Raw genomic sequence first — 14,042 nt, 5'->3', positions numbered from 1 at the left:
ACCTGGACTCCTCCAGCAGCAGGAGGAGGCGACAACGCGGCGTCTCGGTGGCCGCTATGTGACCCAGCGTGCCGAAGACGCGCTCGGCGGCGATGATGTCGTTCATGGTGACCTGGCGTGGAGCGTGAGCACACACACACACATGTACTGATACAACACACGCAACATACACGGTGACACCGAGAGGGCAGTTATATATAAGTACACACTGTACATACTGTATGTACTGCGTACATGTCGACCATCTTAACATGAGGCTCACCCGCTCACCCTATTTGATTTTTGTTCCGCAGCCAATTAGCCAAAGTTTAGCCAAAATTAGCCAAATTAGCCATTAGCCAAATTAGATATATGCTCCAGGGCATAGTGGTAGTGTGGTTAGCACAGCTGCCTCACAGCCAGGAGGTTCTGGGTTCAAATCCGGCTGCATTAGTGGTCTTTTTCTTGAGGAGAAATAGTTTGCCACCAAGTGTTTCATGCATTTAAAAAATCTTGCCTCCGGATATAAGGAGGAGTTATCCTTTCGGGTAGGAATACATTTTTTTACTAAATTATTATTAATTTATTATTAATAATAATTAATTAATTAATTATTATTTATTTATTTATTATTATAAATAAATTATTTATTATTTATTATTAATTATTTTATTTATTTATTAATTAATTATTACTAAAATTATTAATAATTTTAATAGAATATTGTATATTATATATAATATTCATATTATATGTATATAATATTTTAATAATATATAATATAATAATATTAATTTAGCAATTATTAAATTATGAATATTTTTATAATATTTTTTATTATTTATAATTATTATTATTACAATTATGATGACAAAAACTATATTAGGAACTATATTAGGAAAGCAGGAAGTGAACAAATGTAACAGTTAGTGATTGTAAAAGTACCAGATGGAGGGGTAGGATTTAATAAGCTTTGCTTCTTCCTACTCCTTTTGGACATGTGGAACTGGGAACTGATTATGGGATGCACTCAATTGGAATCTGATGCAAATGAAATTAAACCATTACCATTACCATTACCATTACCATTACCATTACCATTACCATTACCAATAATGCTCAGCTCTACACCACTGTAATGTAGCATAATGAACATATTGTTAAGTTTATGTATGACTTTATCAAAGCTGAATTATCATCTTATTATTAGATAGCGCAGGTCTGATGGCTGACCTCCTGGCCGTTGATCTTCTGCATGTTGAAGTGGTGGAGGCGGTAGATGACAAAGGAGCGCCACAGAGCCAGGCCGACCACCGGGTTGCCCTCGGGGTGGATGGTGAGCTGGTCCAGACGCCTCACCTGAGCCAGGGCAGCCAGCTGCGGCAGGCGGCTGATGTTGCTTTCCAGGAAGATGAGATGCTGCGGAGGGGAGAAGCGGCGCACTGTGGTTCCACCGTTGATGGCGAAAGAATGTCGCTCTTGCTTTGCGTTCTTACCGCCAGATTGGGGAACTTGACCCTGACTCTCGGCAGCGTCGGTACGATGGCGTCAAAGTGAATGTAGCGGAAGGTGATGACGGTGACGGCGCCGGCCGTCTGAGCGCCCCAGCCCCTCTCCAGCGCCTCCAGGGCGCCGGGTCCGAACAGCCGCAGCGTGTCCCCGTCCAGCTCGGCCAGGTGACTGTCAGACAGCGACAGACTCTGAACGCTGCCTGCCTCGGCGAGCCTGAAACGTAGCAGCAAACAAAGCCGCATAAAAGAACTGCAAGAAACTGGTTGGAACAGCCATGGTGCTTTCAATAAGTGACGTAATTCCGATTTCTTTTATCTCAGGTGGCTCAAATTGTTCTTTTACTGCATGTGGAAGAATATTTTATATGTTTCCCGTTAAAATGCTCTAATCAGACAGCCATTATCCACACTTAAGCAGAGTACCAAGTACAGGTTTAAAAGCTAATCCTCTGATTACAGGATTCAAAGCCGAGATTGTTGTTAAGACGTATTTTTGAGTGGTCTATAGCAGGGGTCAGCAACCCGCGGCTCCAGAGCCGCATGTGGCTCTCCAGCCTCTTTGTTGCGGCTCCCTTTGCAATGCTTTAATATTTTTTAGCACCCGTGTGGTGAAAATGCACGTCTTTGTTATGAGTTTACAAAAATCCAACTTTGTGTGAGACCATGAATGCATCCTGACTGAGTTCTGACTGGTGACTGAATGAGCAGACAGGATGCTATCCAGTTCTCTCTGACAGGTTAACATGAAGGGAAATGAGTAATACTTTGAGTTATTTGAGTTATTAATTATTATTAATGAGTTATTTGACGATTCTAAAAAATAAATTAGAGCTCATTTAAAAACAAAAGTTTATCTCCAGTACTAGCAAGAGTACTCCAACTCGTCTTTTTTTTCCCCTCCAATGTTGTTTTAAACATACAACGTTTTGCGGCTCCAGGCTATTTTTCTTTAGTGGGCAAGTGGGTGAAATGGCTCTTTTCATAGTAAAGGTTGCCGACCCCTGGTCTATAGCAACACACAGAGAGAGAGAGAGAGAGATAGAAAGACAGAGTAAGTTTGGGATCATACTACTTTACAATAGTCAGTGTCCAGCTTGTTCAGCAGTATGACTTTACTATCACACAAACATATCATTTAAGGCAGGGGTCTCAAACTCAATTTACTTGGGGGCCACTGGAGCTAGGGTCTGGGCGAGGCTGGGCCGCATCAGGTTTTACAAAAAAAAAACAAAAAAAAAAAAACGCATTTATTAAAAACAGAAAAATTAATAAAATTTGCTTTTGTTCCGATTTTCTACAAGAAAAGCTCTGATAAAACATTCCACTGTTCTCAAATATCTTAATTTTTATTTTTCTACACAAAATAAGATGAAAAATAAATAAACAAATCAAGAATAAAGAAAGTCAATCAATCAGTAATAAATAAATAAATAAATATAATAAAAATAAAACGACAAATAATAAAAACTTAAGAAAGCACATATAGTTGGTGGGTAGACAAATGATTTTTTCAGATTAAAATGAACAAAGCATTATTAGAGCCCTGTAGACATGACAAAACACGACTATAGTCACATTTATACTCTTTTTATTTACAACATATTGCGCAAATGCAGGGTCTTGAGACACATGCTAACTCGCAAACTAGAGCGCTAGCGACCTAAACGGTAGCCTTCAAGTTATTTCCTTTCAACTTAAATAGCCAAAAACTTACCACTTCCACACGGATAGGGAGGATAACTATTAACAGTTATTTAACCTTTAACATGAACATGAATCAAACGTAATCATTTTTTCTGGGTACATGATACCATACAGCATCCATATCAAACTTGCGCGGGCCGCACTAACATTAAACTTTCATATCAAGGCGGGGGCCTCAAACTAGTGTCCTGCGGGCCACATTTGGCCCGCGGACCGCGTGTTTGAGACCCCTGATTTAAGGAGATGGCAACACTACACGTACAGTGAAGAAAGATGAATGTGTCCGGACTAAAGTCAAGCATGGTGCTGGTAGCGCCATGGTCTGGGCTTGCATGAGTGCCGCCAACACTGGGGGAGCTGCGGTTCATTGAAGGGAAATATGATTTCCAATGTGTAATGTGGTATTCTGTGCAGGACACAAATTTGCACATTAGAACTGAGATGTGGACGCATTTAGCAGATATTGAACAATAATGGCTATGACATGTTTTAGTGAATAGCAAGCTGTTACCAGGGGTGTCCAAAGTGTGGCCCATGGCCATCTACTGGCTCACGGAACATTAAAAAAATATCATTATAAATAATAAAAATAAAACGGTATCATGAAAGAATTAGCACCAATTTTACAAAAATTTACTAAAAATATTCAGAAAAAATATTTAATATAATGGAAAAAAATAATTTTAGCAGAATAAAGTCATAATATCATAAGAAAAAATTACATAATTTTAATGTTATAAAGTTGAAATATATATATATAATAAAGAAATAAAATGTATTTTTTAAGTTGTAAAAGAAACAAACCAAATAAAAAAATAAAGTTGTCATTTTTGTCAAATTATATTGCAAAATAAGTTGGAATGTTAACACAAAAAAGTCAGAATATTATAGGAATAAAGTCATAACAATGAGAAAAACATGAGAAGAAAGAAACAAGAAAAAGGCTGGAAGGGAAATGACAAAAACAGCACAAATAAAAAAAACAAATGTTATTTTATGAAAATAATGTAAAAATATTAAAATAAAAGCTTTATTCTAATGAGAAATTCTAATTTTACAAGAATAAACAAAAAATTTTCATTTTAGTAGCACAGAGTTGAAACATGAACAGAAGAATGTTAATTTAAAAAGTCACAACATTACAAACAAAACAAAAATAAAGATGATAATATTATGGGTCAAGGTCATTTGGTTAAGTCAAAATATTATGGGACTAAAGTTGAAATATTATGGGGATAAAGTCATGATATTGCAAAAAGAAAATTTACGAAGATTATATAAAAATATTAGTTCATACTAATAATGTTTGTTCACCTACAGTATACCACAAAGCTCATATATACGTATATATATATATATACTAAAATATATATAACTCAGACCTATGAAAATGGCTAAAATGATGCTATGCTAATATTAAAATGCTAGCAATGTTGACATACTAATGTTAGCATGCTAACACCTAGCATAATATTGTCTACCTATGGAAATGGCTAAAATGCTACTATGCTAATATTAGCATGCTAGCAATGCTAACATGCTGACATTAGCATGCTAACACCCAGCAGCATATCTACATGTGTTGCTTTAAAATCCCAAAGTGTCCCCTGCATCCTTTCCGTTTTCACTTCGTGGCCCCCCACTGGAAAAGGTTTGGACAGCCCTGCTGTATGTACACAGACTACTCTAACGTATACTTCCAAGTTTGCTTTTATAGTACTGTCCCTTGCTGACATGTCAGGGTCGGACTGACTTTTAGTGCTAATGCAGGACAAGATATGACAAAGTGGGGATTTCAGGTGCACGAGTGCGGTCTTGCTCGTGTGCGCTTCTGTACGCATATTTGACATAATGACGCGTAACAACAACAACAACAAGCTCGCAAAACAGCCCACCCAAATCACACTTGGCAACAAGTCATAAACAGACAGTGAAGACGGAGGGGTGAGTCACTCCCCACTAACGTGTATACGCATGGTTGTTTCTACCTTAAACATGGCGGCGGGAAGGCTGCCAGGCAACCAGGCAACCAGGCAACCAGGCAACCGTGCTCAGCGAGGAGGATGTCACTCTGACCGATGTTTTACACTCTTACGCTCTGGATGTAATTCAATTACAGTCCATCATATTTAATCCCGGAGGAGATCATCTGGCAACTTAAAACCTCTCTGAGACGTGGTGTAGAGTTTGTCTAAATACTGCGCATAAGTGGTATTAGCACAGCATGATGCAGTGGGACAGCTCGTCAACTACTACAAATATTCATTCGATCAAATATTACATTAAAATATACGCCAAATATATTTTTTTTGGTAAATTTGTATATATAGTTATCCTTTTTATCCTCTTCTTAATATTGTGGCCTGAAATACATTTAGCACATAATTGTGTGTATTTGTGTGTCTAAAAAGCTGAGTTTTTAAAGGCTATTTGAATTACCGTATTTTCCGGGCTATAAGTCGCACTTTTTGTCATAGGTTGGCTGTTCCTGCCACTTATACTCCAGAGCGACTTGTTTAAAACTGTTTATTTTACATAAACACTGGACACCTTTTCTGTGTTATGTTTATGTTGTTTTTTATGTTTATTTTTAGTGTAGCTGAATAAGCATTGTGCTAGCATATCTTACACCTATTCAGCCTGTTCTATATTCTTTTATTGGTAGAACTTGCCTTCCAAGAGGACCTAATGTCTGTTTTGGTCAAGTAGTTAAAATAAATTACCCGCAAAAAATGCGACTAATACTCCAGTGCGACTTATGTATGTTTTTTTCTACCTAATTATGTATTTTTGGCCTTGTGCGACTTATGCTCCAGTGCGACTTATGTATGTTTTTTTTTTTCTACCTAATTATGCATTTTTGGCCTTGTGAGACTTATACTCCAGTGCGACTTATGTATGTTTTTTTTCTACCTAATTATGCATTTTTGGCCTTGTGCGACTTATACTCCAGTGCGACTTGTGTATGTTTTTTTTCTACCTAATTATGCATTTTTGGCCTGGTGCGACTTATACTCCGGAGCGACTTATGTATGTTTTTTTTTTTTACCTAATTATGCATTTTTGGCCTTGTGAGACTTATACTCCAGTGCGACTTATGTATGTTTTTTTTTCTACCTAATGATGCATTTTTGGCCTTGTGCGACTTATACTCCAGTGCGACTTATGTATGTTTTTTTTTTACCTAATTATGCATTTTTGGCCTGGTGCGACTTATACTCCGGAGCGACTTATGTATGTTTTTTTTTTTTTCACCTAATTATGCATTTTTGGCCTTGTGCGACTTATACTCCAGTGCGACTTATGTATGTTTTTTTTCTACCTAATTATGCATTTTTGGCCTTGTGAGACTTATACTCCAGTGCGACTTATGTATGTTTTTTTTCTACCTAATTATGTATTTTTGGCCTTGTGAGACTTATACTCCAGTGCGACTTATGTATGTTTTTTTTTTTACCTAATTATGCATTTTTGGCCTTGTGAGACTTATACTCCAGTGCGACTTATGTATGTTTTTTTTCTACCTAATTATGCATTTTTGGCCTTGTGAGACTTATACTCCAGTGCGACTTATGTATGTTTTTTTCTACCTAATTATGTATTTTTGGCCTTGTGAGACTTATACTCCAGTGCGACTTATGTATGTTTTTTTTTTTACCTAATTATGCATTTTTGGCCTTGTGAGACTTATACTCCAGTGCGACTTATGTATGTTTTTTTTCTACGTAATTATGCATTTTTGGCCTGGTGCGACTTATACTCCAGAGCGACTTATAGTCCAGAAAATACGGTAAATACCACTCAACATCCTGGTTATTCTTATGCACATACAAAAGAGCGTCAGGCTCTGTGGGAACGCTACACTGTGCTTCCATCTGTCGGCTTGACATGATGCGTACGAATGGCGGTGACAGTTTGACACGGGAACAGATGAATTCATTTTCTAATATTACCTATGGGAAAATTCAAACATTCTGTCTGTGCAACAGACATGGACATCAGGTACCAGTTTGCATTTAACCAGAGGCGACACACACACACACACACACACACACACATTTGTGCGCTCGATTGCCTCCAACAGATCAGATCCAGATGTGCCCCAGCCTGGCGGAGCTGCCTGGGATCTGTTGATATTGCGCAGTAAGCGGATAACGCGTGAAGCTCGCGCCGTCTCTTCTACTTTCCTGGCACGCTCGAGGAGACGATACGCAAAGATGTCGTGCAAAGACCTCGACAAACAGGAGACGGGTTCCCGCGTTATTTGGACACCTGAGTGCTCTCTGAGGGAGTGGGGGAGGTATTGTTTGTTTGTATTTGAGCGTGTGGGAATGACTCGCCTAATGAATGACGCACTCAGCCCGAGGGGGGAAAGCTATAAGAGTAAACGGTTTGTCATTTTTAGAACATAATAGGAGCAAAAAAAAAAAAAGGTGACACCAGCTCATAGGGGTGAGTCACCATAGGCCGGTTGGGTCACATGACTCAAGGGAGAAGAGATTATTATTAGCCTGTGAGGGATCGAGCGTCAGGGCTATTTTTCCTATCCCGGTATGATATGATACTTTAGACGCCCCCCCTTCATAACTCATCCTAACCTGCTTTCCCTCCAGGAGGATGGGTCACAGCAATTAATGTCATATATGTCAATGCAATGAATGAAAAGTGTCAACATTTATGATTTTAGACCGGCTCTAACAATATTCTAGCAGTAATAAAAGTGCCTGTTGATGATGTGTTCAAATGCTCTCACTTTTGTAGACAAAAACAAACCTCCTCCCTCATGACATCGCACGATACTGCCTCTGACCCGGCGCTCTCTCAATTAGCCCAGCCCCCGTATGCATGCCCACCGCTTTGTACAACAGCAGGCTTTGCTACGCATCTTAAATGTAGGCTAACATAGCATGACGTTGCTGTTAAAATGGGACTTTAATCAAGTGCTTCTCAAATAGTGGGACGGGGGAGGTGTTTGAGGCAGGGACTTACAATGTTACTGTAGACCTGCCAACGTGTACACATTTATTGTACTATTTATTGCAACGTACAATTTGAATACGCTTGTGTGCTGTTTCAGTTTGGAGTTCAGTCTGCACAGTGCGGATAAATAAAGTGCACACAAGTACACACACAATACTACCACATGTATGAGGTATGTGACAACTTGCGTTTAATATAGCTTAATGTGGCTTTTAACAACTATGATAACTCCTGTTATTATTATAATAATGTGTTATCCTTAAAACACTAATTGTGTGTAAAAAAAAATAAAATAAGAGTCTGGGTGGGTTGGCCCTACCTACTTATTTTGATGGGGTTGGCAACCCTAGCTAATGTCCACCTGTCCCACTCTTCCTCTGAGAATATTGGTGTAAAAATACTATTACAGTACTTAGGATCTTAATATCAGCAGCCCCCCCCCCCCCGCCCCTCTCTACATGCATGAAATTGTTGCCTTACTTTGGATCTCGAGGGCTGTTTGGACGGCTGTTGGTACGGAATCTGCTCTCTGGTCCGCCACACATCACTCGTTCTGGTCCAGCGCCTGGACTTACCCGCCTGATGGAGGACATTCAACAGTTTCAGAATCAGAATCGCCTTTGTTGTCATTGTATTGCATAGAAAGTAAAAATAAGAATAAGGAAAGGATACAAAGAAAACAAGGAATAACAATATTAATATAAAAGTGTAAATATATGTACATCAAAAACAATAACCTATGCAGTAACAAAATGTAGAATTGCAGTAACCAAAATGTGGCATTTCAGTAAACAAAATGTAGTATTGCACATATTGTACCTGAGTTTCACTTGAATGAATGAATCCTATTGCACATAAAAAAAATAGAAAAAACATGCGCCCGTGCGTGCCGCCATCTTGAATCAATTCAATCAGTTTACTGACGTACCTCCACTTATTATGTTCATATTTTTCAATGATGGGGGAAAAAATGTCACTATTAAATAAAACTAAACAAAGCAAATATTTTGGATTCCGGTGGTTGACTTCTTTTTACACTTGTGTGAAGAATGAAGAATATTAAAAAGCGACAGACATCAAATGCATCTGTGACGTTAAGTTAAGTTTCTACTATTTTTAAGTAGACAACTCCATTTTAAGGTGCAAAAACTATTTCTAATTAATTTTTAAAAATCATGTCCGATATTGACATAAAATTTAAAAACGTATTTTGAAAAAAAAATTTGATTGTTTTTTTGGTTTGTTTATTTTTATCATGGCGCCTAAAAGTTTCCCACGGCCTGGTACAGATCCATGGGCAGTGCCGAACCAGGTGGTTGGGGACCCCTGACCTTGGGAACACATTCATAGTGACATGACCACAAGTCTTATTTATGTCTTGAATGGCTTATTTACGCTTATTAAGTCTACAATATTGGGTACTGGGAATGGATTGCATGAATGCAATATGAATGGATGTCAGTGTCACCTATTTATGTTTATGTCTATTTAGGCTTTTTACATGTTTTTAGGCTCTTTTTTTATAGCTTTTATGTATGGTCGTCAATCATGCACTGACTGGTTTGCACTTTAATTTGTTTGTATCATAAAATGACAATAAAGATATTCTAATTCTAATTCTAGAGGGCTCTAATAATATTAAAGGGGACCAATTATGCTAATTTCCGGTCCTTTGTATAGAGTTGTGGAGTCCTACAGAGCAGCTACACACAATAACCCGCACAGAAAGCTTTTAGGCTCACTTCCAAATAAGCAAACGTTATTATCTGAAACTTTGGCATCGTTTAACACGAGAATACTAAGAAGATTTATAGGTCAGAAAAGTCAGAAAAGCATAATAAGTTCACTTTAAAAAGGTCAGAGGGTCGGGTTTTCTATGCTCTAATTACAAAAATATTCCATTTATAACTAAGAAATCATACTTTGCTGAAATACTCCTATCAAGATCGGGTGTGGGACCAATTAACTGTGATAAACAAGTAGTACTGTACTTTCTATAGGAAAAACAAAGTAAAAGGAGGCCCAATAAACAAACCAGGAGTGAAAGTCCCCATACACCAGGGGTGGGCAAACTACGGCCCGGGGGCCACATGCGGCCCACCAAACGTTTGAATCCGGCCCGCCAGTTGCTTTTAAGTATTTCAACTTTTAACATACCAGCTGGCAACATGACTTTCAAGTCGGATGTCTTATTCAGTAAAAAAAATAAATAAATAAATCGTAGTTTGATGTGGTCTGATGTTTAAAGTGCTCCTGAAAAAAAGGAAACAAGAACATATAGCTGATAGTATGACAATTAAAATTAGACAAATAATTCAAGGCGTAAAATTATAAAAAAAGTATTAAAAATTATTAAAAAATTATAAAAAAAGTATTAAAAATTATTAAAAATTATTAGAAATTATTAAAAATTATTAAAAACTATTAAAAAATATTTAAAAAATATTTAAAAATATTTAAAAAATATTAAAAATCATTAAATTTATTACAATTATTAAAATTATAAGCGTAAAATCATGTGTGTTAAATATATGTTCTGGCCCCCCGCACAATTTTGTTAACTCAATGCGGCCCATGAGTCAAAAAGTTTGCCCACCCCTGCCATACACGGTACAACCAGGCCCACCTTGGCTCATCGGGCGAAGGCTCCTGAGCCAGCCCATTGGTCTGCGTAGGGCAGTGGGCCGGGCTGTTCTCGGGGCTGACCTCTTCTTTGGCGCCGTTCGTCGACGGCGGCTCCAGGCAGGCTGCGACACCCTCCCACTGCTGAGCCGCATTACGGATGGCGAGACGCCGCTTCTCCTGGAAGTGAGCAAGACACACACGCAACAGTGAAGGTTTCAAGTGGCAGTCGCCTGAAGCCACACTACAAAAGACATGTAAGCGTCTAACTGTCCCGGTCAAACGCAACCTAATAGCTTGTGTTTAGCAGGGATGCTGAATGGGATCTACGAGGTGGACTTTGTGGCCTTAGAACCAAATCCGCTAAGTTAAGCATCATAAATTGCTCCAATGTATTCTTCTATGACAGCGATGGCCTTCTACTGTGTCATGTATTCCCGCCTGCTTCTGGAATGTACCACTCCCCGTTGACAAGGTGAGTCAGTGTCAGAAATAAAAGGAGTTCTTACCCCCATTGTGGACTATCCACAGCAGCTTTTAAGGAATTAGCTCACAGTTGGAAAATGAGTCCAGCGCACCGACGAGCATCTCTCACACGGAATGAGGCGATGCATATATATATAATATTTTATATATATAATATTCACTGAATATTACTACATATCATTCACAGCTTCTTTGGAAGCGTCTTCTGAATGCCTCATATTTGTATTTTATTGTCTTTATACGGGGCCGCAAGGCAGTCGAGTGGTTAGCGCGCTGACCTCACAGCAAGGAGACCCAAGTTAAATTCCACCCTCGGCCATCTCTGTGTGGAGTTTGCATGTTTTCTCCGGGTACTCCGGTTTCCTCCCACATTCCAAAAACATGCTAGGTTAATTAGCCACTCCAAATTGTCCATAGGTATGAATGTGAGTGTGAATGGTTGTTTGTCTATATGTGCCCTGTGATTGGCTGGCCACCAGTCCAGGGTGTACCCCGCCTCTCTCGCCCCAAGACAGCTGGGATAGGCTCCAGCACCCCCGCCACCCTCGTGAGGATAAGCGGTAGAAAATGAATTAATGGATGAACATTATTAGAGACCTCTCGACATGAAATAACACCCCTATAGTCACTTTTACACACATTTATAGTAAACATAACAGAAAATAATACATATGAGGCATAAACAATTAATATATAATATTTACATTTTTTGGAATGTTTATGTTCAGTTCCTCCCACATTCCAAAAACATGCTAGGTTAATTGGCCACTCCAAATTGTCCATAGGTATGAATGTGAGTGTGAATGGTTGTTTGTCTATATGTGCCCTGTGATTGGCTGACCACCAGTCCAGGGTGTACCCCGCCTCTCTTGCCCGAAGACAGCTGGGATAGGCTCCAGCACCCTAGTGAGGATAGGCGGTAGAAAATGAAAGAATGTCTTTATATGCATAATTTAGGCAAAAAATACTTCACACGTGCTGAAATATGCATCATTTTTACTAATATTACATAATAATTATTCATTAATATATTTTTGAAATTCCCTGGTAAGGTGTTGTGGGCATGCCCAGCCGGGAAAAGGGATTATGTCTTACAGCTGGCCTGGGAACGCCTTGGTGTCCTCCCGGTGGAGCTGCAGGAGGTGGCCGGGAACCGGGAAGTCTGGGCTTCCCTACTAAGACTGCTGCCCCCGCGACCCGGACCCGGATAAGCGGAGGAAAATGGATGGATATTTTTGAAAATATATGAATCTAGCCGCTAAATTCCAAGAGGAAAGTGGCGAGGGATGACTGTTGGACACCTGTACATCAGTTAAGAAGTATGATGGTGACAGTATTATTTTCCGTGGAGAAAAAACACATAACCTAGGACAGGGGTGGGCAAACTACGGCCCGGGGGCCACATCCGGCCCGCCAAGTGTTTGAATACGGCCCGCCCAATCTTTCAAAAGTATTTAATTTAAAGTCAACATACAACCTGGCATCATGGCCTGAGCCAACCTTTTGATGGTTGGATCAATTTCGTTGTTTGACATGGTCTGTTGTTTACAAAGTGCTCCTGAAAAAAGAGACACAAGCACATAATAATAATAAAAATTAAAATAATAATTATTATATTATTATTATAACTATTATGATTATTATATTTATTATATTAATGCTAATTATTATATTAATTATATATAATAATATTGTTATATTTGCATATTTTACATAATAATAATATAATAATTATTATTTTAATTTTATTTTAATTATTATAATATTTTATTATTTTTAAAATATTTAAATATAAATATAAAATAATAAATAATAATAGCAGATTTTACAGATACAATAATACCAGGTGGACTGTTATGTGTAAAATATATAGTCTGCCCCCCCCCGGAAATTTTGTTATATCAATGCGGCCCGCGAGTCAAAAAGTTTGCCCACCCCTGACCTAGGATGTGATGCTGGTAGGTTTGAACCGAGCCAATAAAAAAAACGTAAATAAAACAAGCGGTACCCGATGAATGGTCTGCTTTTGAGTCTCCTTCTTCTTCTCCTCCTCTTTCCGTGCCTGAACACCAGCCATGCGCCGATCCTCCTCCTTAAAACCAACAAACAAACAAACCCGGCAAGGTCAGAGTCTGGCTTGCTAGCGACGTCTTAATTATTAAAAAAAAAAAATGCTGCTGCCGCTCGTTCAGAGCTGAACCACTTGCTGTGGGAGAGGAGAGATGCTCTCCCACAGCAGGCGGCGGCATGACAGGATTATTATTATCTGTCTCGGATCAAGCCAGCCGGACAGCTGTTTGGGATAGCCAATACTCCCAGAATGCAACGCTGCCAGCCCCAATGTGTGTATGTGTGTGTGTGTGTGTGCTGGCGTAGAGCAATGACAAGCCGTGACAGTCGGCGACAGCCCGATTCGACACTTGGGGCCCGATTTGACGACATGGACGCCTGCCAGTGAAAAGCTATTAAGATACGGAGCCGTTATCTGGCCTCAAAATAGACAAATAGAAACAAAATGGTGGGCTGTTTGGTGACATGGATCAATATCTTATTGATTCCAGAGGACGCAATTTTTTCACTAACAATATCGTCTTTGTTTTGGAAGGATTCAAGAGCCGCCGTTCAATCATCCCAGTCACACAGGATATTGCTGAGTATCTCACATTTTGGGGAGCATCTTAATGACTGTATATCTTGACAAGGGCAATATTATAAAATATTGTAAAAAAAATAAAATAAAAAAAATAAAAATAAAAGTCA

General features: G+C 38.9%; 1 protein-coding gene across 2 annotated transcripts in view; it reads right to left on the bottom strand.

Moving 5' to 3' along the window:
• The window catches only part of LOC131139251 (leucine-rich repeat-containing protein 49), a 33,923-nt gene that overhangs the window by 5,343 nt on the left and 14,538 nt on the right, over positions 1 to 14,042 (bottom strand). For both annotated transcript variants that reach the window (XM_058088655.1, XM_058088656.1), the window contains exons 11-16: positions 13,291 to 13,374; positions 10,801 to 10,976; positions 8,655 to 8,753; positions 1,476 to 1,704; positions 1,213 to 1,398; positions 3 to 112 (exon numbers count right to left, since the gene is read on the bottom strand). In XM_058088655.1, the coding sequence (XP_057944638.1) occupies positions 3 to 112; positions 1,213 to 1,398; positions 1,476 to 1,704; positions 8,655 to 8,753; positions 10,801 to 10,976; positions 13,291 to 13,374 (884 nt within the window). The remainder of the gene's footprint in view (positions 1 to 2; positions 113 to 1,212; positions 1,399 to 1,475; positions 1,705 to 8,654; positions 8,754 to 10,800; positions 10,977 to 13,290; positions 13,375 to 14,042) is intronic.

Source organism: Doryrhamphus excisus, chromosome 12 (assembly GCF_030265055.1).
Source record: "Doryrhamphus excisus isolate RoL2022-K1 chromosome 12, RoL_Dexc_1.0, whole genome shotgun sequence".
Classification (NCBI taxonomy): Eukaryota; Metazoa; Chordata; class Actinopteri; order Syngnathiformes; family Syngnathidae; genus Doryrhamphus; species Doryrhamphus excisus.
This window is presented reverse-complemented; position numbering and strand designations above follow the sequence as displayed.